At 37.2% G+C, this 27,161-nt stretch overlaps 1 protein-coding gene across 2 annotated transcripts; it reads left to right on the top strand.

Moving 5' to 3' along the window:
• The first annotated feature begins 1,343 nt into the window (after window positions 1-1,343).
• Window positions 1,344-27,088, top strand: cabp2a (calcium binding protein 2a). 2 transcript variants are annotated; one of them, XM_084400342.1, is made up of 7 exons: window positions 1,344-1,487; window positions 2,148-2,336; window positions 20,840-20,870; window positions 21,531-21,665; window positions 21,779-21,888; window positions 22,767-22,914; window positions 25,757-27,088. In XM_084400342.1, exons 1-7 carry the CDS (start codon window positions 1,425-1,427, stop codon window positions 25,780-25,782), a joined length of 702 nt encoding a protein of 233 aa, XP_084256468.1. In that variant the 5' UTR covers window positions 1,344-1,424; the 3' UTR covers window positions 25,783-27,088. The 2 variants fall into 2 exon arrangements, with proteins under 2 accessions (XP_084256468.1, XP_084256469.1); XM_084400343.1 differs by lacking the exons at window positions 1,344-1,487; window positions 2,148-2,336 and adding an exon at window positions 17,954-18,168 and having other exon boundaries at window positions 25,757-25,903.
• Window positions 27,089-27,161: the final 73 nt, after the last annotated feature.

The following is a 27,161-nucleotide window of genomic DNA, read 5'->3' as shown; positions in this document are numbered from 1 at the left end:
AGAATGGCAATAGTTGGTTGTTGCACCAGCCTTTACAGCAACCAGATTACCGACTGAAAGCATTTCTAGCATCTCTTTGAGTGTGACATATAGTTCCTCGAGATCAGAACAAAATTAACCATGCAAATCATAGGAATCCGATTTTTTCTTCATTCTTCCCTTCTAATCTTACATAACATTACTGTTTATGTGTGTGTGGGCTATGCATGTCTAAGTACATGCCAAAAACCTTCACCACAGAATCACTGTTGTGGAATGTGAGTCTTACCCCCTACTTACTGAAACTGCTGCTTGTCAGGACATCTGGTCTTTGATCAAGGACTGATTTCAGAAGATGCATCCTGTTGACAATAATGAACTGCAATAAAAATGCAATTTTCAGCATTTGGCTGCATGAGCAGCAAATGGCACAGAACATAAAACATAAAATTATCTATTTAAAGTGGGGGGGGGGGGGGGGGGGGGGTTATAAAGCAATTTCAGGTAAAATATGAAATTGTCATGAACTCAGATGTAAATATTAAACATATTTAAATAAACAATACATATATAAATACAATTAAAGATAATGTCATCATTCCCAAAAATGAATAATCATGAATTTACATATCTTGTAAAATTATTATTGTAAAAAAAAAAAAAAAATCCTCAGCAATATTTTTAGAAGGTAAATTACTTAATTAAGAATGACCCATGTAGATGTGAAAATGTAAATAAATGGTTCTGGGTGGAAATAGAGGATGGAAAATTATAGACCACGAACATGAACGTATAAGAGGATTTTGCGAGAGAGCAGGAAACAGGATAAAGGATTAAATCAGATGTAAACCAGGAAAAGAATGAGAGATAAAACATTTCTCCTTATCTACAGTCTAATCACACAATGCTGGTACATCAACCTACCGTCTGATGAAACAAAATGAGTATAGTTGTTTTGGGAATAAAAAGAAGTGAATTTTAAAACAAAAGGTGAGATTATGGTATAAAATAAGACTGAATATGGATTATATGTTTGGAGAATCAGTTTTTATTTAAATAAAAAATAAATTGAAGCTATCAGAATCAAGTTGTCTCATGATGATGTTTTCTTGTATTATTGCGTCTGGCAATGGGAAAATATTCACTATAATAATTTGATAGAGCATACAGCAAAGGGGGGAGGAAACAGAGAACCTACATATGAATGAGTGAGAGAGAGAGAGAGATTGAGGGACTGTATTAAAAAGAAACAGACTGATGGAGAATGAATGAAAGAGAAAAAACATGAGCGAGAGAGAGAGAGAGAGAGAGAGAGAGGAGGGGCGAGTGATGTTCAGAGGAAACACTCAATGTAATTGAGCAACAGAATCTAAACAGACAGAGTGAGAGGCAGAAACACAGAGCCATAGAAAAGCATTAATGCTCATCAGTCGTCACAGAGAAAAATGTCTATGGAAGCAGGCAGCACGGAAACCATTGATGTTCCTCAGGACAAGATTGTCAAAAAGGTATGTGACCTTTGACACTTTTGCTAATATGGAGCACAACTGATTGAAAAAGTAGTAAATCTGGCAGAATGACACTACAGTAGCCTATACTATGTGTAACAAACATTATATGTTAATGAAAAAGACAGGATTGAAGTAAATAGGGGAATCTAGGTCTATATTACACTTTCTGTACAGGCATATACATTAAAGTTTTGACAACAAAATAAAACTTTTGAACACAATCGAACCATTATTGCAAAAATTAATAATACACTATCATATACATTGATCGAAGTATTAAATATACTACCAATAAAAATGTTGGGGTGAGTACGAGTCCCTTATGCTCACCAAGGCTATTAGATCATAAATAAAGTATTGAAATATTATTAAAATGTTAAATGACATCGCTTTTCTGTTATAATACCATGTGATGTCAAATTTGAATTTCCAGCATCATTACTTCTGCGTCACGTGATCTTCCATATATCATTCTAATATGCAAATTCACGAAAAAAGCACAATATATGCAACTATTGTTTGAGAAAACAAGTATGTGTGAAACCGTACTTGCCTCAACCTCATAGTGTTATAACTAGTCCCGGTCTCCACAAATCATAAATGGAGCTCAAATGTGATCACATGCTCTCTGATCAACTGCTCTTTTGCTCCATGTAGGGGTCCTTTAGGAAGAACATTGAGAAGCTGAGGAGATGGAGCACTTCTTCGGGCGGCGGCAGCTTCAAACGCCCGCCCAAAACCAAAACCCTCAGTCTGAACTCGCCCACTGAACCCGAGGCAGAGCCCTTCAGAGTAGAGAAGGAGCGCAGGAAACTCAGACCCATTGTGGCATCTGTCTTTGGTCAGGTATGGACTTCTGTGTCACAGGAGCAGCTATTCATGTTTATGTGCTGTGCTGAGCTCATATTCTTGATTTCAACAAACGTTTTGGTCTGCTGAACTCTGGCACAGTTAATTAAGGATGATATTATGTTCTTTCACTACAAAGGTAGTGAACATCAAGCAGGAGTTCATGCAAAAGTGGTACTTTATGAAGTGCTTATGATGCAATTTACACTTTTGAGCAACGACACTTGAACTGAAAACTCATACAGTATACTAAAAAGAGGCGCTGGGATTGTTAATGCATGATGGGAAATAACATTAGCTATGAGACAATGCTGGAGTACGGTTTATCAGCACCTATACTAATATTCATTCATGCTTTAACAGTGTTTGTTGTGTTGATGGTGATGGATACTGTGTACACAGTCCAAAATCTGTTGATGTGTGATTTTAAAGTCTGAATTATGTGCCGTTTTGTGGTTGGCTTGTGCTTTCTCTTCAATGTTTGGTGTTAAACGCATGTCTTTCTGTCTGATATTAATTTTCAACAGAAATGTCACTTATTAGCTTGTATGGCAGCATAGTTTTTCCAGGTTGGACCTCAAAGTTTGCCCCCAAAAATGAGCATATATGAGCCTATTTTCACATTTGATATCTGATCAATTGTACTCAAACATTTGTATTTATTGGGAGCTAAAATATTTTAAGTGGTCAGGAGGAAGGAGAAGGCAGCAGAATAAACATTCATTGAGGTTCATTGCAACTTTATGCTGAAAATGTGAAGAAACACATTTCCTCATTCCCTCACATTTACTCTTTCCAGTCAGCAGTTCATTCAATCTTAAACCTTCCACACAACAACCATAATCATAATAATCATTTTCATACAAACTCGCTGCTTTCAGGGGATTATGGGGCTGTGCTGGAGGAAAAGGTGAAAGTGTATTTGGTATTATCTATTATTCATCATACTTCATTCTTTAAAGCTTGTATTCCCAAACATAATGAATGCATTGCATACCAAACTAGCACAGCTTTACATGAAATCCCTTTATCTCACCTTTCACTCATCCACTAAGCTTGAGTGTGATTAATCAAACATGAAATCAGAATTTCTCTCACCCTTCAAATTCTCGAACTGAATTAAATTTACATACTAACATTAATAAATAAAAAAATTCAAAATTGTCATTAACCCTGGCAAAAATAAAATTGTAGAAAAAAAACAGAAAACAAATATGACTAAAGACCCCGATATACTAAAGGTTAGAAAATTATTATAATGAAACTAAAAGTTACAACAATACACTAAATATTCTTTTCGTGTTATTAATAATCATAATATATAATCTTATGAAGAAAAACATAAGTCTGAGCAAGGGTAACTCATCTACAGTGTAGGGATTGAATCTTGAATATCATCATTCATTCAAAGAAAAACAGCAACACTGGGATGGAGGAAAGGAGGAAGACTGAAAGGCTGGGAGAAGAGAGTGAGGGATGAAAGAAAAAGAATAGGACAGGATTATATGGGTGAGATTAACGACTCAAGAGATCAAATCTGAAAACTGATTCACACAAGAACTCTCTTGTGAACACTCCAGCTTTGGCCATCGTAATAACATATCAGACACTAGATGTGGTGACATAAGAATGCCCAACATATCACACACTAAACCTAAAGCATGTTCCTTTTGCTACAGGATTTAAAAAAAAAAACATTAATTTGTGTAAGCAACATTATACCAGATGTTGAAATCACAATGTCACTGCCATTTTGCTCCATCAAAATTCACATTTATGTACAAGCAATTTTTGTCCCATAGGGTGATATTACAACTACAGTTTTCAGCTTTTTAGAAATGAAAATCACATTAGTTATTTTATCAAGCGCTTTATATGTACACTTACCTGCTATACTTTATTAGGTACATCTGATCAACTGCTCATTAATGCGAATATCTAATCAGCCAATCACATGGCAGCAACTCAATGCATTTAGGAATGTAGACATGGGGTGCGTCTCAATCAGCTCCAGAGCACGTGAATCAGTAAATCGTTTTCATGAAATTCGGGCACTGGTAAGAACAGTAAGGACCCTGGCTCACCACACATTGGGGCACTGATGACTCTATTTCCAGCGACATGACAACGTCCTCATTGTACAACATCACTACTGGTGCTTATGAAGAACAGCAGAACTGATATATTTCTGACATACTTGTAATGTTATTTAAAGTGCACTATAATAAATAGTTTGCTTGTTACATATATCTGCTACATTTCAGCTGTGAATAAGTAATAAATGTGTCTAAAACTGCCTAGTGATGTGTTTATGCTGAAATATGAAATAATGGTGTCATTATGTGTAGTGAGTTGGCTCACATGATATAAGTTTTGCGCTTCAGAACTTCCGTTAAGTAAACATAGTGAGCATCGATGCTCCCTGGTTTTCACATGCATTGTGGGACTTTTTAGGGAGTGAACGTTTCTGTGCCCTGGAAGGATTCTGTGATTGAGACAGCCCTTAAAATGTCCGACTACCTGATCAGTGCCCCGACTACTGAACTAGGGAGCTGATTGATTGAGATGCACCGATGGTCAAGAAGATCTGATGAAGTTCAAACTGGGCATCAGAATGGGGAAGAAAGGTGATTTAAGTGAATTTGAATGTGGCATGGTTGTGGGTGCCAGATGGGCTGGTCTGAGTATTTCAGAAACTGCTGATCTACTGAGATTTTCATGAAAAAACATCTCTAGGATTTTCAGAGAATGGTCTGAAAAAGAGTATATATCCAATGAGTGGCAGTTCTGTGGGCGAAAATGCTTTCACTGTAAAAAATTTGTAACACTCCCAAATCAAAAATTTCAATTGACCGATAACATCTACATTTTTCAATTGGCCCAAGTGAAATTCTGTAAATTCAAAAATTAAATGTACAGATTTTCACTTGGGCCAATTGAAAAATGTAGATGTTATCGGTCAATTGGGAGTGTTACAAATTGTTTACAGTGTTGTTGAGGAGTGGGCAGAGAATGGCCACACTGGTTTGAGCTGATTAAAGGCAACAGTAACTCAAATAGCATCTCTGAACGCACAAATTCGAACCTTGAAGCAGATGGTAAGCTACAGCAGCAGAAGCCACACTGGTGTCACTCCTGTCAGCTAACAACAGGAAACTGAGGCTACAATTCACATGGGCTCACCAAAATTGGACAATAGAGGATTGGAAAAAACATTGTCTGACGAGTCTCTGCTGTGACATTCAGATGTCAGGGGCAGAATTTGGCATAAACAACATAAATTCATGGATCCATCCTGCCTTGTATCAGCGGTTCAGGCTGCTGCTGGTGTAGTGGTGTGGAGGATATTTTCTTTGCACACTTTGGGCCCCTTAGTACCAACTGAGCATCATTTAAACACCACCGCCTACCTGAGTATTGTTGCTGACCATGTCCATCCCTTTATAACCACAGTGTACTATCTTCTGATGGCTACTCCAGCAGGATAAAGCACCATATCACAAAGCTCAAATCATCTTAAACCTGTTTCTTGAACATGACTATGAGTTCATGATACTCAAATGGCCTCCACAGTCACCAGATCTCAATCCAATAGAGCAGCTTTGGGATGTGCTGGAACGGGAGATTCACATCATGAATGTGCAGCCGACAAATCTGCAGCAACTGTGTGATGCTATCATGTCAATATGGACCAAAATCTCTGAGGAATGTTTCCAGCACCTTCTATGCCAGGAAGAATTAAGGCAGTCCTGAAGGCAAAAGGGGGTTCAACCCAGTACTAGCAAGATGTATCTATAAAGTGGCCGGTGAATGTATATTATTATAGTTTTATCCTCTTCCCAGACCCAGATTTGCAGTCTTAAACGATGAAAATTTTACATAAAATATTAATTCAAAATATTATTCACATATAAAAGTATATTATTCTTAATACAGTGAAAAATAATCATAAAATATTTCAATACATATTGTGTTACAACCGTCCCTCAAATGTGGTGTGCAAGCCATGTGTGATAAAATAAGAAAATCGTTTATTATTGTGTGTCATCTCCACTCAAGCTATAATTTTGTCAACTGAAAAGTATGACAAATTAATCAAATATTTCTGTGAATTTACAGCTACACAAACATTTAGCTTTCAGTTGACATCCTTTTTCCTCTCTGCTTCTATGTCTCTTCTCATGTTTTGGCCTTAATCCATCGATAGCCCGCCAGTATACAGACAAACCAAATCTCCTCTATAGCTCACACACATATACACACAAATTACAGAAGACGAGACGAGACGCTCTACATTTCACCATAGGTCAGTTGTCTGGCTGTCTTGCAATAAAAGCGTTGCCAGCTGGTTCTTTATTACATGTTTTAAACTTCCAAATGAAATTTTGTTTACAACATTCCCTAAGCCATTATAATCATTTACTATGATATTATTCTAAGCAATTTTTTGTAAAAAAGAAAAACAGGTGTATTTTATTTACTGACATTGTAGATATGTCCAAAAGAGTTCAGAGAATAAAGTAATACAAATATGATCATATAATAACAGAAAACTGATGCAAAAGTAACTTTTTTCAGAGAAATACATTATCGTTTGAACATTTAAACACAAACAGAGCTGTGTTGTGCAATATGTACAGTATGTGACATTTTGCTAACTTACGGTCATGTGCCACTAAGAAGAGACTAATCTGCATATGCGTGTAAGTGTGAGTAAATGGGACATACAGAAAGTGGGTGTTAGTGTGTTAATGTACAATCATAGACACCACAGAGTGAGAAATCGTGTGCTGTGCTGATCCATTAATCTAAAAGTAGAGATGCATTAGTCCACTGATGATCAAAGTCTAATGAAGGTTTAGAGTCAGGAACATTCTTTGATGCACCAGTTTAAAACCGAGATGGACTGACTCTTTGACGTCAGTGCCGTTTACATCCATGCATGCACATAAATGCATACATGTTTACCATCTGTTTTTTACAACTACAAGTGTGTTATGTCTCCACAACAGCTGTTGTTTCCAGATAGATGGAGGGAATGAGAATAGCAGACTGACTGGTATCTCTAGTCTGTTGCCTGTGCAAATAAATTCATGAACGTCAATAGGAAAGCTAAATGCTGCTGTTGCAGTTGGATGGGTATATAACAGTCACGTCATAATTCACAATTAATTGGTCTTCTCTGCTTTATTCAGGAACATTTACCAGACTTTTTCCTTAGAGACTGTGGCCTAGGGTGACTACCTGGTTATTGCTCTGTTGCAGGACGTAGATGTGATTTTGCGGGACACATGTGAGAGAGACAAATGTATTACTATTACACTATGAAAATATTGATTTACATTATTTGGAAAGACTATTTGCAATTTACATTGAATGATGACTAGTTTTAAATCGCCAGTAAGCTTTGGTAGTTGTGACGGACTCTGGCACTCATTTTGCCCAGCTTTGAGTGATACAATGTAATGTACTTTACAGCAGTGCTTCTCAAACCTGTACTGGCAAGTAAAAGAGCCAATCGCTGATTGGTAAAGTCATTGCGTTAGTGCTTCTGCCATTAGAAGCTCCAGTACCCATAGAAACCTGAGACTCGCACTTAAGACTGCACATGCATATTGGCTGGTCTAGCCTGAAAAAATACGCTTTTTTAACGCTATTTAAAGGGTTAGTTCACCCAAAAATGAAAATTCTGTCAGTAATTACTCACCCTCATGTTGCCTCACAGTGGCACTACATTAAGTTTATCATGCGACGACAATACTTTTTGTGCGGAAAAACAACAAAAATAACCACTTTATCCAACTATTAGTGTTCCTCAATGTGGGCCTCTGACGAGAGTTCACGGGAGCGCCAGGACGCATGCGCGAGAACTGAGCTTACGGCGTTCTTCTTCTACTACTACTTGTTACTGACTGCTCACTCCTTGGGAGTATTTAAGCTCAGTTCTCGCGCATGCGTCCTGGCGCTCCCGTGAACTCTCGTCAGAGGCCCACATTGAGGAACACTAATAGTTGGATAAAGTCGTTATTTTTGTTGTTTTTCCGCACAAAAAGTATTGTCGTCGCATGATAAACTTAATGTAGTGCCACTGTAGTTACTTGGACTATTTTAACGATGTTTTAATAACTATTCTGGGCCGGTGAGTTTCGGTCACACTGGAAGCCTATGGAGGAGTCAAAATTCTGTCAGATTTCATCAAAAATATCTTAATTTGTGTTCCGAAGATGAACGAAAGACTTACATGGTTGGAACAACATGAGGGTGAGTAATTACTGACAGAATTTTCATTTTTGGGTGAACTAACCCTTTAAGCATAAGAAACAACATTTATGGGACATTTCATTTTTTTCATTTTGCTCATTTGCTGTGAGTTTGGCAAGCAGTTTTTGAGATTTCAGGATTCCCCCATTTAAATAGGACTTGGTCTTGGATGCCCGAAGTAGCTGCCTGGAGGCGTTCCAAATATGACCACTGAGTGAACAGACTTCCCTTGAAAGGGAATTTGAACGTAGGCAGCTGACTTGTTGCCTTGCAACAATGACTTTGCAGGCAGCGTTTGCGCATGAAGGTACTTCACGAAACTGATTTCAGACAGACTTCTGAGGCGGCGTAACAGTTTAATGATCTACAGCAGTGATCTCAAACTCAATTCCTGGAGGGCCACAGCTCTGCACAGTTTAGCTCCAACCAGCTCCAACTAGCTCCAACTCACACCTGCAAGGAAGTTTCTAGTACTCCTGAAGACCTTGATTAGCTGGATCAGGTGAGTTTGATTAGGGTTGGAGCAAAACTGTGCAGAGCTGTGGCCCTCCAGGAATTGAGTTTGAGATCACTGATCTACAGCAAAATAGAGAGAGCTTTGCTGCTAAGCAAATATTTAATTATTACAATAGTAATTTCTCTATAGAAATTACATAAAAAGTGGAAAACGTTGGTCAAAAACATACATTTACACACAAACTGACCACCAACCGCAACTTTCAGACGCCATCTTTCTTTTTTTAGCTTGTCACGGAATGGAACGTACAGGATTGTGGGATATCAGAGGCAGGAAGGCTTACATCTATGCTGCCTTCAAAAATCGATCAGACGAAGGTATCACAGGAGACAGGAAGTGAAGCTAACACTGGATTTAGACGTGCCTTGATGCCTTCCTACCTTGGAATGCATCCTCTGAAGGCAGCATTTTAAAGTGTCATCGGATGCCCATTTTCCACAAGTTGGTATGATTTAGGGTCTTCATGTAAAGTTTGTAACATACTTTGGTTAAAATTCCTCAGTGGTTGTGGAAAACAACACCCTTTTTACCTCCTCAAAAACAGCTCTGTTCACAGTGACCCGGTGCTTGTCTCTTTAAATGATAATGAGCAACTGCTCACCCAACCCCTCTCTTCCATGGGGGGTGTCGACACAATACACGTAAAGTGCTGCCTTGGCAGACACTATACAAATGGCTGAAGGCGGAAATATGCTAATACGGGACAGTCCGTCAGTTGTCGTGGGCGGAGCAGAAAATCCAAATGGCTTGATAATTGAGAGTGTTTAGGCTTTTTGAGGATTAAAAAAGTGAATGGATTTTTCGTTGTATTCGTTGTATGGTGGTTGTGTCCACACACTGCAAAGACACATTTATATTAGGGTGACCTTTTTCCCGCAAAAAATGCGTCCGGATGGGATTTCTAGATCAACCAAAATGTCCGGGATTCGGCTTTTGCTTTCTACAGTCGCCATTTTTGCATTGCTTTAGGTCCCTAACCTATGGCTAAGCAAAAGCCGAATCCCGGACATTTTGGGCGATCTCGAAATCCTGGCTGGACATGTCCGGGGAAAAGGAAATCCACTGCTTATGGAGTTTAGTTAAAACTGTAGACATGCATGGAGTCCATTCAAGGCTAGTCAGAGAAATGCGGGACTGATTGTGCAAACCAGCAATGTATCGTTAGCATAGCCAAGCGTAGCAGACTAGCGATTTTTAAAAACGTTTAAAAACATTTCAATTAACAACATGGTTGCAAATATATATGTACATGACTGTGTAGAGCACAAAACAAGTCATAATTTTTCAATCAATCATTTAAGCCGAAAATACTTATATTTATGGGACTCTTGATGGTATGCCTGCCATTGTTGCCGGTTGCGCAGTGCATTCTGGGTACCCCTTGGTTTCAAGTAAGCTCGCGAAAATTCTTGGTTTTAAGGGGTATCTACCCCTTCCCCTTAGCCCTACCCCTAGATCAAAATGAGAATTGGGATAGCCCTTACTCTCACGTGAACGTGCAAAACTAAGGGGAAGGGGTAAGACAGAGAATTGGGATTCAGCCTTAGTGTATGGTGTGCATTATAAACAGTGTTAAAGGAGTTGCCACATATGCCAGGCACTGTCTCGTAGTACATGAGTGAATTTCCAAGAAGGCTTATCTGTAAATCAGTATGATCAATGATATGGGGCGCCGTTTGTAAAGCGGCTCACACTGAAAATAACAGCAACATTTTGTCACATTTAGCTTCAAAAAATGTTTAAAAAACTGGTATGATTTTTTTACGGTCACTTTTTTAGCACATTTACAAGAATATTGTCAACTTAGAGATATTTTAAATAGTTAAATCCACGGTTCGAATTACGGGGGGTATTGGGGGGGTCCGACCCCCCTAGATGAGACTTGGTACCTCCCAAAAGGGAGTAAAATAATAGTTGGGTGGTACTGATTTAAAAAAAATAAAAAATATATAATGTTAGCCTATCCAAAATAGTATGTATTTAAATACGATTTCAAACCCGACCCCCCATCGGGCTGTATTATTTTTCTGGTACGTTCAGCCTCTGTTCTTTACCATGGTTTTTTTATATCACTAACGTTAGCTGCGTTACATACGTAGGCTACTCGATAGTTTGTCGATAGTGCTGCACAGATCATAATCCGCGGGTCGAGCGGGCCAAGTAATAACAACATTCCATTCAATCGAGGGTGGATGACAGATAAATCATTATAATGTGTTGACACGGGACTCCCATCATGGTAACTTATCTAATGTACAGACGGTAACAAAGTTGCGCTGTTGAGGTTCGCGCAGTTATTTATAACATATTAATTATAGTTAAGAAACAATAACATTATAGTCTACACACGACCAGAATGCTGTTTTCCTGAATGCTATCACGATTGAAACCGAGATATTGATTTCATAACAGTTCAATAAACAAATAATTAAAACTAAGTTAGGCTACTTACATTTTTAGACGCAATGACAGTTTTTGTTCTGTTTCAGCAGCGAAAATAGTTCCAAACAACAGAACCATAGCGCATCTCACAGCAACACGCATCCATGATTCATTACTGAATGATTCAGCATTTTGAACTAATCGCTCGAGTCAAAGATTCAATTACCCATTATTAAACTGCCTCATTCTGAATAAATCAGCCGTTTGAACGAATCGTTTAAATTAATGACTCAATGACTCGCTCATTAAGACGGTCGCCTGCCGCCTCCTACTGGCGGTTTAGTTTAATAAAGTATGTTTCTTTTCAACATTCCTTATTTGTATATTCAAAAAATATTCAAAACAATCTCATAATCTCATTTAATACAGTAATCATTTTTCAATGTAAATTATTTAATTTGATTAGTAACAGCCTAGTGTCTTATTATTTTAATTGAATGTATTGATAAAATGTAAGAATTTGAAATGAAATTTAGAGCATGCATTAAATAAAATTAGGGGAAAAATGCCCTTTATAAAGGTACAAAAAATTATTCCGATAAGTGTTTTCAAAAATGAAACATTGACAATTTAAGTCTAAAGGGAGTAAAGCCTCTGTTTAGGTTATAAAGGAAATGTAATTTTGCCAAAAGAAGAACTTTTATTTTAAATAAATGTTCATTTTAAATCAGCCTACTTCAGTGTGATATGTTACCATATTATCATGCTTAATTGAATAATTGTAATGGGATGATCAGATGCAGATATCTAAATCAAAGAATATAGGCGGTTGGCGGGTGGATTATTATTTATTTTTAAAAACAGATTCGAGTGACTCAAAGTGCACCAGATTAATGAATTTAACTTTAAAATGTACAAAATTTTCTCCCGGGGGGGCATGCCCCCGAACCCCCCTAGAGTTACGATTTTACCACCTCCGCCTCATTTTGAGCCAGGAAAAACTCTGATATAGATTAGTGGTTCTTCTGTGTAAGCCTATAAAATGGGCAAAAAAGTGACGTCACCAGTCGAAATAGCGGTACCCCTCGAAGCTCAAGGTATAATTCGAACACTGCTAAATCTAAATATTAAATGTTACACCTTGTTAAATGTTAAATCTAAATGCTTAAATCTAAATCTAAATGTTACATCTAAATGTTAAATCTAAATCTAAATGTTAAATCTAAATGTTAAATCTAAATCTAAATGTTAAATCTAAATATTAAATCTAAATCTAAATCTAAATGTTAAATCTAAATGTTAAATCTAAATGCTAAATGCTAAATCTAAATCTAAATGTTAAATCTAAATCTAAATGTTAAATCTAAATGTTAAATCTAAATGTTGAATCTAAATCTAAATCTAAATGTTGAATCTAAATGTTTCGGGTGAAACTAAATATTTAACTAATATGCAAATTCAAAATGCCGGTAACCGGATTTAGATTCAACATTTAGATTAAGATTTAACATTTAGATTCAACATTTAGATTTAGATTTAACATTTAGATTCAACATTTAGATTTAGATTTAACATTTAGATTCAACATTTAGATTTAGATTTAACATTTAGATTTAACATTTAGATTTGGATTTAGATTTAACATTTAGATTTAACATTTACATTTAGATTTAGATTTAACATTTAGATTTAACATTTAGATTTAGATTTAACATTTAGATTTAACATTTAGATTTAGATTTAGATTTAACATTTAGATTTAACATTTAGATTTGGATTTAGATTTAACATTTAGATTTAACATTTACATTTAGATTTAGATTTAACATTTAGATTTAACATTTAGATTTAGATTTAACATTTAGATTTAACATTTACATTTAGATTTAGATTTAACATTTAGATTTAACATTTAGATTTAGATTTAACATTTAGATTTAACATTTAGATTTAGATTTAATATTTAGATTTAACATTTAGATTTAACATTTAGATTTAGATTTAACATTTAGATTTAGATTTAGATTTAGCATTTAGATTTAACATTTAACATTTAGGTCTAACATTTAATATTTAGATTTAACAATTTAAAATATCTCTAAGTTGACAAATATTGTTGTAAATGTGCTAAAAAAAACTGGTATACATTTTTGACGTTGTTTGAAGCTAAATGTGACAAAATGTTGCTGTTATTTTCAGCGTGAGCCGCTTTACAAACGGCGCCCCATACAATGATTGCAGTAGGTTTTATCTTCTATGTTCTATACTGATTGATAACTACACTTCCATACACAGATTAACTTTTCCTGATATCTTAAAATATTCAACTTTAGCACAGATAAACAGTAGCAGAGGGGGAAAAAGTATGTCAACCAAAGGCTAAATGTTTGAAATGCAGCAGAATAGACATTTTCATCATAACACATCTTCAACTATGGTCGACTAATAACAGTGTCTATATACAGTACATGCATCACAGGAAATATATGGAAAGAGTCCGTTTAGACATTTTATGGGCTAATTTCTGGACGAAAACATGTGACGTTGCATCATTTGAATATTTATTGTGATTGGCCAGTTTCTGATGTGTGCACTTGCCGACTGCTTATCTATACAGTCTATGCTGCTAGCCTTTAGAACAAAACAACAAAATAACAAACACACAGGACGTCAGGTGAGTCCAAACTTTGTCTAGTTTTTCTAGGCCTATTTAAATCTGTTTTTGTTTTTTTTACTCATTGAATACTAAATTCCCACAATTCTGTACATTTCTCCCCACAATCACCATGCAATTTCCACATGGGTCTCTATAACAAAAATGCTTGTTTGGTGCCTCTTAGTGGTTATCTTTCAATAATGCAGCTGCTGAGGGTAAATACAAAGAGTTGTGAAGAAAGCAAAATATATTGCTGTTATTCTACTGGATGTTAAAGATTCCTCTTTTATAAATAGTAATTCATATTTAAATCATTCATATATTCATACAAGGCCACGCTGCACAATTCACTGTTTTAACAGTGCTTAAACAGCCCTTTTGTGCTTTTTTGTTTGTTTGTTTGTTTTTTTTATCTACTTTAATAAACAATATAATATTATTTATTGAAATGCTATTCTGTTGTATTATGACAAACTTTAATTTAATCTTGAAATATCTTAGTTACGGATAAATAGAGTGAGAAAGAAATACTAGCTTGGTATCTAAAGAGATTACATAATACTGCATGTGGGACTGAATACAGTAATACCTTGATCTGGTCTAAAAACTCATCTTATTTCTGGTTAGGAGAGGTGAAAAGGCCAAGAGATCTCTGAAAAAACAAACATGTTTTACGCTCACCTAGGCGTGTTTAAACCCATCTGATCTAACCCCATAGACAGGCATACTTTCTTTTCCACCATGCGTTCACTTTTAATGTTTATCATAACAAGTCTTTAAGTCACTGTATATGTTTGTTTTTTTTATCTTCTAATTCCAAGATTATGATTTTCACAATCGCACAAACTGTCTAAACATGTTCACCATGGTTCATTTCTGTATATGAGTAGAATATAAGAGTAGAAACTATATATAATCACATCTTAGTAAGACATAAGTCAACATTTGAACGGCTTACATAGGGGTAACATAGATATTTGAGTTAGTTGAAACCCAATACATTTACCCTTCTCAGGGAGTTTAATGGACAGGCGATCTGACCAATCATAATCCGCCATCCGCCGAATCCGCCATTTTTGTCCGACAAAGCAGCCAGGTGTACTTGGGAGAGTTAGTAGATTAACGTTGGAGGATTTGAACTTGAAAAACGGAGTGTACTGATGTCTTTCCGCGGTTAAAACAACATTCCTTCTTATGTTCATTCATGTTTATTTGATGCTATAAATTAACTATAGGAAGTGATGATCGGTTCACGAGCGGCTTTAACTGAGGCTCAGCGATCTGTCAGACACATTAAAGAGCCACAAAACAGTATTTATTGTTTACATTTCTTTAAAAAATGACCAAATTTGAAAGGTGAGACTTTGTTTAATATCCAAAGTTACCTGGTCTGTCCTGTCTGTCAGCGCTTTGTCAGTGCATTGTCAGTGTCCTCTCTGCTCCACGATGTATTTTTCACTGCCTGAGAACATGGTGTGGCGTGAGAGCGGCGTGGCTTGTTGTACATAGCAACAGTAACTAAAAGGGGCGGGTCTTTGCGAACGGTCAATTCTGCGATTTCTCTCTCTCTCAAAAAAAAATCCTATCGTCAATGGCGCGCAATGAATTCTGGGGGTAGGCAAGGACTCGAAGGATCCATCTGTTGTATCCTTCATTGCACACGATCGGACGCATTTGAAGGAGCCTTTGAATTGGGACTGCCTTCGTTGCACAGCAGTGATGCAATCGGCCTTCGAATATTAAATTGTGTAATTCATTTAACAAAGATCAACAATATGTAACTTTATTTTTTATAAATATTTATAAGGGGGTGCCCCCAAAATGTCTGTGCACGGCCCTGGTGACAACTACACTCCATCCCTATTGCTGTTTGCTATTATATCCTGCTATTTTTCTGTCATTTTTACAAACATGTACAATAAGTACTGATTTGACTTCATCTACCCATCCATTTATCCTCTCTTCTGACCTCCAACCCCTGACGCTGTGGCTCATTGCCTTTCTTAAAACCATCTGATACCTGCTCTCTACAATCTCTCTACAACCCTACATTCCCTTATCAGAACTGCCAGCTGCATTGCTCTCACCATGTAATCTGGAATGCAGCGGATTATGAAGACCTTTCCCACCCCTGCCTGGCCCACCATTCGTTTATCTCTCTCTCTCTCTCTCTCTCTCTCTCTCTCTCTCTCGCTCTCCTCATCCCTCCATCCCTTTCTATTTTGTACCGTGCCAGAACATTCACTTTCAGTGCGATTAGAGTCTGTCACAAGTCAAAATGAGGATGTGAAATAACATGGCAAGAGAAACAAAGGGGAGGAAAGAACATGCAGAGAGAGAGAAAATAGACAACAGATGCAAGATTCGAGAGCATCAGGATTAGAGCACTCAGAAAACCCTGGAAATACCATTTCTGGCTGAGGGAGCAGGTCTCGCTGATCCCAAAACATGGCGTGACTGTTTTTAGTGGTTTTAACATCACTACCCATGTTAAAGCAACTCCGCCCCCACTTGGGATATTCTGATGACGGGATCGTATGTCACAAAGTTTATGTAATAATCTGAGGACAGGAACCAAGAGTGAGTGATAAAGAGGGAGGGGGAGAGACAGAGGGAGGGACAGAGATGACAAGAAAGAGTTGGAGCAGTGAGAATTAGAGAAATACAAATGATGGGAGCAAAACCATCTAAAAGAAGCAGTATGAAGAAGGTAAGATATCTGTTTTTAATTGAGCTTTTAAAAAGGGTGTAGATGTAGTCTGTAGGTTAGGCTACTATTTTTTGGAAGTTGTAGTTTAGTAAGACTGATTTAGAAAACTACTAGTCATGCATATTTGGTCTTTGGCAGAAAGTATGTATAGGTATTGAAATCAACTGTGTGAATTCAGTAAAAAATACTTATAGTGTACAAACTTAAAGGGACAGTTAACCGAACTTTAAAAGTTTGGGGTTGGTATAAGATTTTTTTCTCTTATGCTCTTATGCTTATTATTGCCGTCTTCAGTATCACATTTTGCTGATTTAGTGCTCAATAAACATTTCTTATTATTATCAATGTTGAAAACCGTCGTGGAGCCTAATATTTTTTTGGAAACCTTGATCAATTTTTTTCAGAATTCTTTGATGAACAAAAACTTGAACTATTCTCATTTAAAAATAGAAATATTTGTAATAATCATTCTAAATGTCTTTATTTTCATCGTTGTGTTCAATTTGATGCATCCTTCCTGAATAAAATTATTAATTTCTTTAAAAAAAAAAACCTTACTGACCCAAACTTTTGAACGGTCATGTCTATGAAATGATAAATTGAAAATATTCAGTCATTATTTCCTCACCTTCATGTTGTTTCAAACATGACTTTATTTTTTCCATGCATTTTTATAGCATGAATGTCCAAGCTGCCCTATTACAATGAAAGTGAATGGTGACCATGGCTGTCAAGCAAGATTTTTAAGATTTCACACACAAAGCAATCGCATTTATGCAAAGCAAACATTTATGAATTTATGGTGCTGTTTTGAAGCTTGTCTGCTCCTGATCCCCATCCACTTTCATTAAACTTCTCCTTTTGTGTTCAACGGGAGAAAGACTGACATTTTTCGGAGAACTATCCCTTTAACTGATTCTTTAAAAAAAAGACAGAAGTAATTTATAGTACAGGCATCAGCAGGATGATTTTTGACAGATAATTTCACCACATACAGCAGTGTAACATTTTCAGCATTAGATTTTGTCAGACTGCGATTTATTTATTTTTTGTCTGGTGCCTAATGAAATGGTACCTTGCAAAGGGGGGCCCGCCCCTGGAAGGCAGTGGGCTGCCATTGGCAACCGCCATGTTACGAAGCAGCGGTGATGCGGCTGCGGAGGATGAGGATGATGAAGAGTTGGGGGACGGGCAGCAGTTTGAGGAGCCGATAAATTCTCTGGTTCAGAACTGTACAATGCTACACAACATTGTGGGCCCTGCCTGCGTCTTCCTCCGACAGAGCTTCGCCCTGTCTCAAATCGTATGTACACACACTTACAAACGCACCTTTCTTAGACAATGCATGGTGAGGACACAGACAATCAGTGTCAGAATTCCATCAGGGAATCTCATTATTATTGTCTTTCTTTTCCATTTTCAGTCAAATACCCCATTCCTTCCCATTACTTCCATAATGACTCCAACTTCTCACATTTTAGAGGATGCCGTGCAATGTTGTCAGTGGAATAGCTACTTGTCCAAAAGAGAGTCAAAGTCAGGTTATGTTGCCAAGTCTTACATGAATACATGGTCATACATTTAAATGCACTTAAAAGTAAAACTTCACATTAAAGTGGCCATAGACATAAATGCAATCTGTTATACAACATTACTCTCAAGTGTGAACCAGTCATTTTTAGATTGGATTTTAGATAGGTCTTTAATATATAGAAGAGACATTTTGAAGGATATTTACTTTTGCCCTTTTTGAGCACTTGAACTGAGACTTGAGTGTTTGTAGACGTTCAAGAGGCTGGTGTGTCGACCTTGATATATTGCAATATTTAGGTGTTCAGTTTTATTTTGATTTTAGAAAACTAACAAAGAATTGCTCTCCTTAAAAAAACAACTGTTTCTTGGTTTTCGCGGCATGTCTCTGAGGTGTTGAGGACTAGTCAAATACTGTTAAAATCAGATAGTCGAAGACTTTTACTCAAGTCATATTGGAATTGGTGACTTTTAACTTGTAATTGAGTAATTTTCAGTGCAACGTATCTGTACTTTTACTCAAGCAAGGTTTTCAGGTAGCCTACTCTTTACACCTCTGCCTGAATGTGAAGACCAGTGAAGTTGTTTTGGGCGAATGAAGAAATGAGTAGTTTTGAAGATTGTAATTTAGATCCTGTACCCGAAAGTATTGATTAATGGGAGTGAGACTGTGTAATATCCTTCTGCTGTCAATATATATATATATATATATATATATATATATATATATATATATATATATTACATTAGCATAATGTTCTTTTTTACTCATGGGACAATCTTGGTTAAACCTCTTTATGCTGGACCAGAAAAAGACTATCATTATGCATGTCTTTGCGAAGAGAGGTGAAATTTCGAAATTTTTCAACTACCAATGGCTGTTCTATCAGATCCTTGTGTTAGTCTGGTGGGTGGATGCGGTTAAAAATACAAAAACACAAAGATAAAGATAAAAAAAGTAGTGTGTCGTTTCATAGTAGCTTAATGTTTCATATCAGTGTCTACATCTGTCTTATAATCCCAGAATCCTTTTTGTGTTTATAGAAACTCTGGGCAGGGTGTAAGCTGCAGAAATTGCTGTAAAGACAAAACCGATGGAAAATTTCCCCGAAATTGTTTGTGACATATTTTATTTATTTAGCTTAAGCCTTTTTCCCCAAATAATATCACTAAGTAATATCACTATATATTCTAAAGTCTTATCTGATTATAGTAGGCTGAGGATATGCAACGCTCAGTGAGGCTGTTGAACAGACTCACTGTTCCAGTGAGTGAATACCGTCTATGGTGAATACATACCTGATTTTCGCAAAAAAATACAATGTGTACTCCATTTGTTGCCTAGCAACCCAGACCCTTGTAATCTGTTCACCATAGTGACCTTATCCTACTGCTGCTTTCATCATGCTTGCCAATTCATGGTAGTAATCAGCCTAAATACTCCCCAGCTGTGTGAATATGTTCTGGCTGGCCACTGCCAAAACACAGGCTCAGTCAATCAGATCAAAATCTAAATCACTCAACCATTTGTTATTATCTCACTTATGTAATGTGTAAATGTTGTTTCAGATGAGATTTCAATTGCTCTGCTTGTTCTTTTTTTTTTTTTTTGGAGTTATGCTGATAATGTTTTAATGACTGAGTTTCTCCATTTCCACGAATATCTGACGACACGCAATCCACGTGTGTGCTTTTCTGTGCTTAGATCACTTCAGATATAATCCATAATATCATAACACTGTGATTCTTGATCGATTTTGCTTCAGGATCTTAATATTATCAAGGGGTGATTACCAAAACTGCACAAAATTTACTAAGAAATTTACTACTTTTTCCTATTCTAAGAAAAAATATTGATTATTCTAATATTATGAAATATGTTTTTAAAATCACAGACAAACTTTATATTAAATCCATAATTATATCCATACTTGCAGGATTTTGTGGATTTTTTCAGGAGGACATGTCATAATGGTCATTCAGGATCAGATGAAAAATGTCCTGGAAAGGAGAAGAGAAAATGCTATACATTAACGTTATGTGTGAAGCTCATTTTAAATGTGGGCACTCCCATACCTGTGATGACCAGTAATCAGAGCCTCGTGTGTTCCATTCATTCATTCGGTCATGCAAATGGTGTGCAGATGATCAGCGACAATGACAGGTGTGCGTGAGGCTACCTGGTACAATGTACTTTGAGTGACAGTTCAACAAGCACAGTCCAAATGCAAAGCAGATTATAGGAAAGATTATAATACAGGGTTCCCACACTGTCTAACCAATTTTTCTAGGATTTTTCCCCCATTATTTTTGTGATGTGGATCCACAATATTGGATGAGTAAATCATTGTGTGTGTGTGTGCCTGTCTACGTAATCAATGTGCAGTGTGTTTGTCCTAATAGTTTGTCTCTGTATGTCTCTTTGAAATCTGTACTCACTACAGGACAGAGATCTACGGCCAGAGGAAATTGAAGGTACAGAAATATCCAACATCACTGATATGCTTTATTTCATTAAGAGCGATAAACCCTCCCACCAACCAAACGGTTCCTTCGCTTATTGACTTCTCTCCCTCTTTCCACATGGATTCTTGCCAATACCTCTCTCTGTTTATATATAAAAAATGACCTTCAGTCTCCTCTAAATCCCTTGGAAAGATACATTTAAAGGAATAATTCACCCAAATAATGAAAATCATTTACTCACACTCATGTCTTTCCAAGCCTTTTTCTTTGTTTTGTGGAACAGAAAAGGAGAAATTCAAAGAATGTTCCATAGCTCTCATTCACATTTCCCCATATTAAAAAAAAAAAAGGCAAATGGAATTGGTTCTTTCCTGTCTCTAAACTTTTTGACTGACCTGATTACATTTCAGTCTGCTCTCACACCTTAAAAGACAGACAGACTCTGCTTACTATATGATTTCATTGTCTTCTTATATAGAAAAAAATGTTTTGGCTTAGGCTTTGCAAGTGCATAAGTGCGAGCAATTTTGGATGAACTATTCCATCTACAAATTATATGAGTGCTGTACCTTTATCCTTCAGAATCCTCTTACTTGGACTGCCAGAGATTACATATTAATATCAACAAAGTCAGGAAGATGCTCTCTCTCTTTCTTTCTCTGCCTTCAGAGCTGAAAGAAGCCTTTCGCGAGTTTGACAAAGACAAGGACGGCTTCATTAGCTGTAAGGATCTGGGCGAGTGCATGAGGACGATGGGCTACATGCCCACAGAGATGGAGCTGATTGAACTCAGTCAGCAGATCTGTGAGTGGCAACCTTATCATTATCATTATACTTAGGCTAATTATCTCAGTTTTACTCAAGATGTTTATGTTTCAAGAGGAACATAAATATAACTTTGTGTGCTTGTTCACTAGGCGGCGGTAGAGTGGACTTCGAGGACTTTGTAGACCTGATGGGCCCAAAGATGTTGGCTGAGACTGCAGACATGATCGGAGTGAAAGAACTGAGAGAAGCTTTTAGAGAGGTTGGTGTATCCAATAACTGTATAGATAAAGTATTAAACCCTTTATAATTAACTGAAATGTTTTGTGTTGCTTATGCTCACCTAGGTTCCGTTTATTTGATCAAACATACAGAAAAACTGTAATACTGTGAATATTATTACATTTGAACTGTTACGGTAACTGTTTTTTTATTTTAAAATGTAATTTATTCCTGTGGTGGAAAAGCTTGATTTTCAGCATCATTACTCTGATAGATATATAGTTTATATATATATAGCTGCCTTATTAGCGACTGTTGCGATACGTAAGCCGTCCGCCATTTTGGAGCGGTCAAAGTCGGTCCGGAACATTCGAGAGCAGGTTGACTGAGCGTTTGCAGACTGCAACAGTAGTTAGACGCACGTATGAAAGCAGATGATTTAACTCAATACAACAAGACAAAGACGTCAGCTAACGCAACATTAAAAAGTGATCATAAAAATAAGAACATTAAAAGCAAACATGTAGCCTTATATTGAGTTAATACTTATTTTAAAAAAAACCACATTCTCACATGTGAAAGGTTATCCGATTTCTTTGGGAATTTAATTATCGGCGGTTTCACAACGAGAAGCTGCGCAATGTTGTGACATCATTGATTCTTACTGTGAATGACGACAAGCTGACCGTTGCAAGATGGCGGACGCACTTACGTGTCTGGAGCGGTCGAATGAGGACATTTTTGTATTAGGCTACTTTAATGCATCCTAATGCTGTTCATCACTTTAAAATCTATAGCAGAAAATCACTAAAAAGCACCATAGTAGTCAATGAATTGTTTGGCTTACTGTATTCCCAAGTCTTCTGAAGTCACACCTTTCTCTCTGAACTGATCTTTTAATTAATCTCTTTCTCTCAGTTTGATTCCAATGGTGATGGTCAGATCAGTCTGGCTGAACTGAGGGAAGCCATGAAGAAGCTGATGGGAGAGCAGCTCAACCACAGAGAGATTGATGAGATCCTCAGGGATGTTGACCTCAATGGAGACGGCCTGGTTGACTTTGAAGGTTAGAAGTGGAATTGTTCTCTTATAGATTCTTGAATTTTGAACTGATTGTTGCATGTGTATTCAGGTAAATCTTTATATACGTAGCCTATATTTATGTTAATAGCCTATATATAAAAGATACTTATGGTATGAGTAAATTCTATTTATATGGCATGTTGATAAATATATAATATATATATATACAGACCCTTTCCAAAAAATTTGAATATCATGGAAAAGTTTATTTATTTCCATAATTCCATTCAAAACGTTAAACTTCCATAGATTATAGATTCAGGGCCCACAACTTAAACGATTTCAAGTATTCAGTTGTTTATTTGTACATAATTTGGGCTTCCAGCTCATAAAACCCACGAAAACAGGATTTAAATTTTTTTGAATATTACATGAAATCACACAGTAATTACACAGTGATACCATGGTCATTGAACCAGGTTTTGGTTCTTTTGGCAGTGTGGGCAGGTGCAAATCCTGCTGGAAAATGAAGGAAGCATGAAGTGCTCTGAAAATGTCGGTAGACGGCTGCGTTGACTCTGGATTTAATAAAGCACAGTGGACCAAAGTTCTCTTTTCTGATGAGAGCAAATTTTGCATCTCATTTGGAAACCAAGGTCCCAGAGTCTGGAGGAAGAATGGAGAGGCACACAATCCAAGATGCTTGAAGTCCAGTGTGAAGTTTCCACAGTCTGTGTTGGTTTGGGGAGCCATGTCATCGGCTGGTGTTGGTCCACTGTGCTGTCCACTCAACGCAGCCGTCTACCAGGACATTTTCAGAGCACTTCATGCTTCCTTCATTTTCCAGCAGGATTTGCACCTGCCCACACTGCCAAAAGAACCAAAACCTGGTTCAATGACCATGGTATCACTGTGTAATTACTGTGTGATTTCATGTAATATTCGAATTTTTTGAAATCCTGTTTTTGTGGGTTTTATGAGCTGGAAGCCCAAATTATGTACAAATAAACAACTAAATACTTGAAATCGTTTAAGTTGTGAGCCCTGAATCTATAATCTATGGAAGTTTAACGTTTTGAATGGAATTATGGAAATAAAAAAAAAATTCCACAATATTAAATTTTTTTGGAAAGGGTCTGTATATATATATATATATATATATATATATATATATATATATTTATATATATACACTCACCTAAAGGATTATTAGGAACACCATACTAATACTGTGTTTGACCCCCTTTCGCCTTCAGAACTGCCTTAATTCTACGTGGCATTGATTCAACAAGGTGCTGAAAGCATTCTTTATAAATGTTGGCCCATATTGATAGGATAGCATCTTGCAGTTGATGGAGATTTGTGGGATGCACATCCAGGGCACGAAGCTCCGTTCCACCACATCCCAAAGATGCTCTATTGGGTTGAGATCTGGTGACTGTGGGGGCCATTTTAGTACAGTGAACTCATTGTCATGTTCAAGAAACCAATTTGAAATGATTCGAGCTTTGTGACATGGTGCATTATCCTGCTGGAAGTAGCCATCAGAGGATGGGTACATGGTGGTCATAAAGGGATGGACATGGTCAGAAACAATGCTCAGGTAGGCCGTGGCATTTAAATGATGCCCAATTGGCACTAAGGGGCCTAAAGTGTGCCAAAAAAAACATCCCCCACACCATTACACCACCACCACCAGCCTGCACAGTGGTAACAAGGCATGATGGATCCATGTTCTCATTCTGTTTACGCCAAATTCTGACTCTACCATCTGAATGTCTCAACAGAAATCGAGACTCATCAGACCAGGCAACATTTTTCCAGTCTTCAACTGTCCAATTTTGGTGAGCTCGTGCAAATTGTAGCCTCTTTTTCCTATTTGTAGTGGAGATGAGTGGTACCCGGTGGGGTCTTCTGCTGTTGTAGCCCATCCGCCTCAAGGTTGTGCGTGTTGTGGCTTCACAAATGCTTTGCTGCATACCTCGGTTGTAACGAGTGGTTATTTCAGTCAAAGTTGCTCTTCTATCAGCTTGAATCAGTCGGCCCATTCTCCTCTGACCTCTAGCATCAACAAGGCATTTTCGCCCACAGGACTGCCGCATACTGGATGTTTTTCCCTTTTCACACCATTCTTTGTAAACCCTAGAAATGGTTGTGCGTGAAAATCCCAGTAACTGAGCAGATTGTGAAATACTCAGACCGGCCCGTCTGGCACCAACAACCATGCCACGCTCAAAATTGCTGAAATAACCTTTCTTTCCCATTCTGACATTCTGTTTGGAGTTCAGGAGATTGTCTTGACCAGGACCACACCCCTAAATGCATTGAAGCAACTGCCATGTTATTGGTTGATTAGATAATTGCATTAATGAGAAATTGAACAGGTGTTCCTAATAATCCTTTAGGTGAGTGTATATATATATATATATATATATATATATATATATATATATATATATATATATATATATATATATATATATATGTACCAAAGCTGTTCTTGCACTAATGTAGATTCAAGAGGATGCACTGCAAAGACATATGCAAACCTGAAGAAGTACTTTGATAATTCAGCTGATTAATTGAAGGGGAACTTTTCGTCTCTTATTATTTCTGTTTAGTGGCCTACATTATGTTTAATGGATGACACTGCATGCATTCATTTTAAATTATAAATAAAATTTCCCTTAATCTTATGATATAAAAAAGCATTTTTTCATAACTTACTCCCCAGGCCAAAAAGACCATTTATTTAAACTGAGGTGACTTACACATTATGTATAAAATAAAGTTCTACTCTCTGTAGAAGTTTTTTGTTGGTGTTGTTGTTGTTGTTGTTGTTGTTGCATGGACAAACTAACTATTTTTCACCTTACCCTCCACAGAATTTGTCCGAATGATGTCTCGCTAACTTAGAGGACACATGACAAAGGGAGAAAATCATCAGTTTGCCAACTCCTAATGTGAAGAGTGAAATAATATGTGTCTCCTTTAATTAACTATCTTATGTAATTAAACCATACTCTTTCTCCATACAGAGACCTTTATTTCACACATTGGCTTGTTTTTATGACAAAGAGGAAAACTATGTTCCGACCAACTAACCATGACCTAAAAAGACTAAGGGCCCTATTTTAACGATCTAAGCGCATGGTCCAAAGCGCACGGCGCACGTTAACTTAGGGCGTGTCCGAATCCACTTTTACTAGTTACGACGGGAAAAATGGTCGGCGCGCCAGGCGCATGGTCTAAAAGGGTTGTCCCTATTCTCTGTGAGTAATGGGTGTGTTTTGGGATTTACGTGCGTTAAACCAATCAGAGTCTCATCTCCCATTTCCTTTAAATGCCAGTTGCGCTCGCGCCATGGCAGATTCGCTACATGACGGAATTTGATAGTGGAAAGACCGAAGCCGTCTCCAGAGCGCAAACGGAACTGCTTGTGCGCAAGCAGACCATCTACGGGACAAGCCGGATTCCACCATATCTTTATGTACACAATATTTTACATTATAATCCTTTTATTTTAAATATTTGGCATGTTTGTGTGCTGCTGTGCATCCCTGTGTGTGTAACAAGCTGAGTGTACGCGCGTTGTGGACCCGCCTATAGGCGCACATTACTAACGCGCTTATTAAATAAAATAAAAAAATATTGCGCCATTGACTTAAGACCAGGTTTCAATTGGTCAATGGTGCAGTCTATTTCTGTTGCCTCAAAATAGCAACGCGCCAATGCGCCAGAACACACCTCGTTTTCAGACCAGCATGCCCATGGGCGCACAAAATGGGCGCAAATGCATTTGCTATTTAAACAATGTGGCGTAGGACGTGAAAATGATAACTGTGTCAGGCTGAAACCAGGGGGCCAATGTTTCAGAAAACACTGAAGCTTCCCCGGGCACCGCCATTGATTAGCAGACCCCCACCTGCGGTTAGCATTCCATTGACTCCCATTCATTTTGGCGTCACTTTGACAGCGAATAACTTTACATCTGAGGACTCCATTTGTCCATTATTTATTTCTAAAGAAACACGAAAATTTATAAAAGGCTCCATTACCTTGTATCTTATGTTATGGCCCTGTAGAAGCAGTTTTTGTAAAAATAGGCTAACGATTGCGTCATAACCACGCGACTCTCTGTCGCACAGTAGAGAGATTACCGTATGGACAGGAGGAGAAGCTTGCGGGCAATCAGGGGGACGTGGAGGCAAAATGACAAAATAATTAATCAGAATACTTAGCAAAAGTTTCTCCTGCTCCTAGCTCATGGACACCTCCTACTCACACTCT

This window comes from Rutilus rutilus, assembly GCF_951802725.1.
Source record: "Rutilus rutilus genome assembly, chromosome: 2".
Taxonomy (NCBI): domain Eukaryota; kingdom Metazoa; phylum Chordata; class Actinopteri; order Cypriniformes; family Leuciscidae; genus Rutilus; species Rutilus rutilus.
This window is presented reverse-complemented; position numbering and strand designations above follow the sequence as displayed.

Excerpts from the sequence above, each read along its gene's own strand:
- cabp2a (XM_084400342.1), top strand. The coding sequence starts at position 1,425 with ATGTCTATGGAAGCAGGCAGCACGGAAACCATTGATGTTCCTCAGGAC. Across the intron at positions 20,871-21,530 it reads ACGGCCAGAGGAAATTGAAG|AGCTGAAAGAAGCCTTTCGC; the intron begins GTACAGAAATAT and ends CTCTGCCTTCAG. Across the intron at positions 21,666-21,778 it reads TGAACTCAGTCAGCAGATCT|GCGGCGGTAGAGTGGACTTC; the intron begins GTGAGTGGCAAC and ends CTTGTTCACTAG.